Source organism: Otolemur garnettii, unplaced genomic scaffold (assembly GCF_000181295.1).
Source record: "Otolemur garnettii isolate 467f Iridium unplaced genomic scaffold, OtoGar3 scaffold00191, whole genome shotgun sequence".
NCBI classification, from domain to species: domain Eukaryota; kingdom Metazoa; phylum Chordata; class Mammalia; order Primates; family Galagidae; genus Otolemur; species Otolemur garnettii.
Genome location: NW_003852586.1, coordinates 1,008,300 through 1,013,552, shown reverse-complemented (window position 1 = coordinate 1,013,552; position 5,253 = coordinate 1,008,300). Strand labels below are relative to the sequence as shown.

The following is a 5,253-nucleotide window of genomic DNA, read 5'->3' as shown; positions in this document are numbered from 1 at the left end:
CGCCGGACAGCCGGGCCCTGTCTTCCTCCTCCCGCCAGACCGCCCAGCTCCGTCGTCCTCCCGCAGCTTCCTCCTCGCCCGACGCCGTCGGAGGCCTTGCGACCGCCGAGTCCCCAGCCCGCGCCGCGGCCGACATGAGCTTCTTGTTGTGAGTAGCCAGTCTGCGTCGGCTTTGTTCGGGCTTCCCTGGCCCCTCGGCCCCCTGGTCGTGCCTCGGCCTCCTGTCCTCTGTCACCGCCTCGGCCCCAACCCCCGGCCGCCTTGTCCCTGCCGGGGCTACGACCCTGGCCGGCTGCCCGGGCCCCGCCCCCTGCCTCGGACCTCGCTCCCCGCCGCCTTGACCCCTCCCCTGTCTCGGCCGCAGGCCGCAAGTCCCGCGGTGCGGAGCTCCGGGCTGCATGCAGCCGCCCCCACAGCAAGTCCAAGCGCGCTGGGCCCTTCAGCCCCACGGAGGCTGTTCCCCTCAATGTATCGGGAGCTGCGTCCGGGTTTCCCCGTCACCCCAACTCCTGCCTTGGTTTACAGGAACTCCGGTCCCAGTTTTGCTGTTTGCATGTTTGTGGTGGCCACCTCCTGTTCTCCGTGTGACCCTGCCCATCCCCTGCTCCTTCTCGACTCCCCATGCCTCGTTTCTGCTCCCGAGCACAGAAAATAGAGCGTCGTACTCTGCACCAACACCCCAGCACCCTCTAACTACCCGCTTAGGTCTCAGGACTGGGATATCGGGATGACCGGGCCTCGGATGTAACGCCGGAATGGGCCAGGTGGCGGGTCGGGGCCTCTGTGACAGCCTGGGGTCTTCGGGAGGCGGGTCTGGAGCCGCCTTGACCCCGAAGCGCCTCCTTTCAGAGCGCAGCCCTGATAAGACGGCCACCAAGGCCACCAATGTGGGCGGGGTAGCGTCCTGATGAGAAGGCCACCTCTTGGGTGGGGGTAGCATGTCTTGGGTAGATTAGGTCCGGGAAGTTGTCTGCAAATCATTGGTAAATGCCACTTGGGTGTCATGCCGCCACTGTTTGACTTATCATTTATTCCAGACTAGCGGGGAGGAAAGGGCAGGGACATGGGCCAACCAGATGTGAGTGTGCGGGCAGCAGACAGGCCTTGGTCCTCCAAAAATAGGGGTCATACCCCAGAAGTAACCCTTTTGAAGCCCTGGTTGTGACTCACCTACCCGTGTTTAGTCTTTTTGAAAGCAAATCCCGCATGCTCCTTTACTGCTGGAGAAAGATAGCCCTTAAATATTATTTTCAGTTATTTCTCTTCTTTCCCTGCCTTCCGTAATTTTTAGATCTCATATGGGTGTCTGAATCCTGAGAATCACCTTTATTTTCACGTGCTCAATGTATGTAGGACATTAATTCTTCTGAAGGTGTTTCAAACAGTGACCACAGAACACTACCCTCTGGCAGACTCAGTAACATTTCCCATATGCACAAGGCCTGGATTCTGCCACCTTGCCTGACACCTTTAAGCTTGTAAAGCCCCTTTCTTAGGCTCATCCTGGAAGTTGATTCTTAGTTTGACAGATTGAAATAGTGCTGGAGAGAGGACTGGGTGTCTTTATAAATGTCTTTGTTTTCTGTTTCAGTCTGACTGACATATCCAGCCATCTCAGCTCAAAACTTTTTAACTTGAAGCTTCTCTTCTTGGGTGTAACTTTACATTTCTAACGTTTGATTTTCTTTGAGAATGTAAAAGCTGTATTTGAAATAGCCTCGTAGATGTCTATGCCTGCTTCCCATGGGGCATGTCTCTTGGAACTACTAAACTAAATTGGTTGAAGCAGAGAAGAGCCATATTTGGCTGAAACTAGAGATGGAGAAGGTTCTGGTACTATGTTCTGAATGCAAATACAATAATGTACTATTTTTACATGTATCATTATTTAATAGATCTAGAAATGTGGTAGATTAGTTCACTTCTTCTAAAGTATATTAGCTGCCTAAGGAAATCTTGCTGTAAGTGATGTATTTAACACCTTAGAAAGTTTGCGTTATTTGGGGCACAGTTTTTTTGTCAGGTCACATGTAACAGTTAATATATCTTCAGCATATATAGATGAGCTCTGAGAAAGTTACTTCAGCATTTTTAATTTTGGTCTTTGTCCACCAGTAGTTTAAAACCATGAAGACCACATAGAAATGATTATTATTGGAAGTGAAAGAACAAAGTTTTGGATATTTCATCTGTTTATTGTTTGGTATAGCTTGCTGAATACTATTTTTATATCACGAGATGAGCAGTGAATGGGACAGTTATAGTTGGGAGTTGAATACAGATATTTCCCTCCAGTTTCTAGAGGCTTACTGGGAAGGCAGGAATGAGTTGTGGAGTGGAAGGAGTAAGGGTGCTGTGAGATGGGGCGGTGAAGTTGATGACTCAGGATGCTTGAGGGCTGCAGATGGAAGGAAAGACTTACTGATTAAAAAATTCACTGTCCTAGGCATGATATAGACACTGGGTATGATTTATAACAAAACAGATAGTTAGTGGTGTCTACGTTCTGGTAAATATTCATAAACACTAAACATCAGGACTGTATACTGATTAGTAGAGGATGGTAGAAGGTCTTACATGCCATGGAATAAAGTGGAAGCAGGGTAAGGAAGGTTTCAGATAGGGAATGGCGGTGGGTGAGAATAACCCAAAGAATGTGTCTAGATCACTGCAGGAGTATACCTTTGTGTAGTTTTTTTTGGTTTGTTTGTTTCTTTTTTGAAACAGTCACTTTGTCACCCTTAGTAGAGTGCCTAGAGTGCTGTGGCTTCATAGCTCACAGCAACCTCAAACTCTTGGGCTCAAGCGATTCTCTTGCCTCAGCCTCCCAAGTTACTGGGACTGCCACAATGCCCAGCTGGGTATTTTTAGAAGCGAGGTCTCTCTGTGGCTCAGGCTGGTCTTAAACCTGTGAGCTCAGGCAGTCCACCTGCTCTGGTCTCCCAGAGTGCTAGAATTACAGGCATGAGCCAGCATTCTTGGCCCTTTGTGTAGTTTTTGTACAAATGCTCAGGATAAATTGCACTGCTATGTGGTTCTGGCTGGAGAAAGTTTTGGTTGTGCTGCAATTTGGCCTCTGTGACTGTAGATTAAGCTGACCTCCCAGATGGTCAGTTTGGAAAGTTCACAGGAACTTAATTTAAGTTTGTAGACTCAAATCTCTAAATATATACTCAGCACCTCCTATATGCCAGGCATTGTGCAGGATGTGAGATTTAGAGATGATAGACAGTACATAAATAGTGTAAGAAACACAGTACAATGTGAGGGCATGGAGAACATAGAGCGGCTGCAGGAAGGTTTCATTAGAAAAGTGGGTGATATTTAACGGAGGGGGAACTAGAGCTCTTTAAGAGGGAAAGGGGAAATGGGAGATTTCAGTCAGAGAGAACAATAAAACATGAAATCGCCTGTAAATTGTTTTCATGATTATGCGAGAGGCTGTAGTGTGGAGCTAGAAGGGGATCTATCAGTGATAGCCCACGCACATTTACCTCTATTCACTAAGAGGCAGAATCACCACCTTCAGGTTGGTGGTCTCATTATTATCATCTTTTTTTGTTTGGAGACAGAGTCTCACTGGGTTGTGAGAGCTAGAGTGCCATGACCTAGCCTCTCTTGACTGCAGCCTCAAACTCCTGGACTCACACAATCCTCCTGCCTCAGCCTCCTGAGTAGCTGGGACTACAGGTGTGCATTGCTGCTCTTGGCTGGTTTTTCTTATTTTTCATAGAGACAGGATCTTGCTGTGTTGCCCTAGGCTCGTCTCAAATTCCTGGCTGCAAGAAGTTCTCTGGGCGCAGCCTCTAGAGTAGGTGAGCCTGCAGGCATGTGCCACTATGCCTGGCTGCAGTTAACTTTTAAAGAGAAGTCTGTGGGAAAGGTGTTTGGGGATGTGAGTAAATCTAAACCAGGTGTGTTTCTGTTTGGGAAGAAACAAGTTGGGAAAGGAAGGAAGGAAGGAAGGAACTATTTATTGAGGACTAGGCTAAGTACCTTCCATTTGTCATTCTGTAAGAATTTAGGAAGGGAGACGCAGGATTTTAGCTGCGTTTATGTTTTTCTCTGTCCTCCATGATGTCTTCCTTTCTCTTTTTCTTCCTACTGCCCCCCCATCTCAGCAATCTTTGTTGTCATACAAATAATTTAACTGATTTTAGTGTCTCACTATCCTCATCTGTAAAATAAGTTAATGTTTTAAAAAATAAAAATTTGCTGAGTGCCTATTATGTACACTAAGTGTTTTAAATAATTGACTTAGTTCAATAACTAGCTGGAATCCCATTTCACAGATACAGAAACTGGCACAAAGAGGTTACATAATTTTCTCAAAATTATGTAACTGATAAATGGTCAACTTGGATTTGAATCCTGGAAGTTTAGATCCAGAGATTCTATTTTATCTGTAATTGATAAAACTCTGTCTCTGGGAGGCCAAGGCGGGTGGATTGTCTGAGCTCACAGGTTTGAGACCAGCCTAAGCAAGAGCATGACTTTGTCTCTAAAAATAGCTGGGCATTGTGATGGGCACCTGTGGTCCCAGCTACTTGGGAGGCTGAGACTATTTTAAAGAATCCCAGATAGCTTCTAAAAGTCTTCCTTTTTTTTTTTTGAGACAGAGCCTCAAGCTGTCGCTCTGGGTAGAGTGCTGTGACGTCACAGCTCACAGCAACCTCTTGAACCCAAAGAGACTGAAGTTACTGCGAGCTATGACATCATAGTACTCATCACAGTACTTATCATAGGGCGATAAAGTGAGACTCCATCTCAAAAAACAAACAAAACAATCTTTCTCACATATACGTATGTGTGTGTGTGTTCAAAAGGTGATATTCAAGTAGGCCTTTTTCTTTTCTTTCTTTTTTTTTTTTTTTTGAGACAGAGTTTCACTTTGTTCCCCCTGGTAGAGTGCCATGGTGTTATAGCTCACAGCAACCTCAGTCTCTTTGGGCTTAAGAGGTTGCTGTGGGCTTAAGAGCTTGCTGTGACTCTTAGACTTAAGCAATTCTCATGCCTCAGCCTTCGAGTAGCTGGGATGACAGATGCCCACCACAATGCCCACCTATTTTTAGAGACAAGGTCATGCTCTTGCTCAGGCTGGTCTCGAACCTGTGAGCTCAGGCAGTCCACTTGCCTTGGCCTCCCAAAGTGCTTAGATTACAGGCGTGAGCTACTGTGTCCTGCCACATTTTCTTCTGTTTTAAAGAATCCCAGATAGCTTCTAAAGGTCTTCCTTCTTTTTTTTTTTTTTTT

At 46.5% G+C, this 5,253-nt stretch overlaps 1 protein-coding gene across 1 annotated transcript in view; it reads left to right on the top strand.

Annotated features, from left to right (window-relative positions):
• The first annotated feature begins 755 nt into the window (after positions 1–755).
• The window catches only part of MOB1B (MOB kinase activator 1B), a 48,418-nt gene continuing 43,920 nt past the window's right edge, over positions 756–5,253 (top strand). Inside the window, exons 1-2 of the mRNA XM_012812131.2 lie at positions 756–896; positions 1,038–1,078. Coding sequence (XP_012667585.1) covers positions 756–896; positions 1,038–1,078 — 182 coding nt within the window. The remainder of the gene's footprint in view (positions 897–1,037; positions 1,079–5,253) is intronic.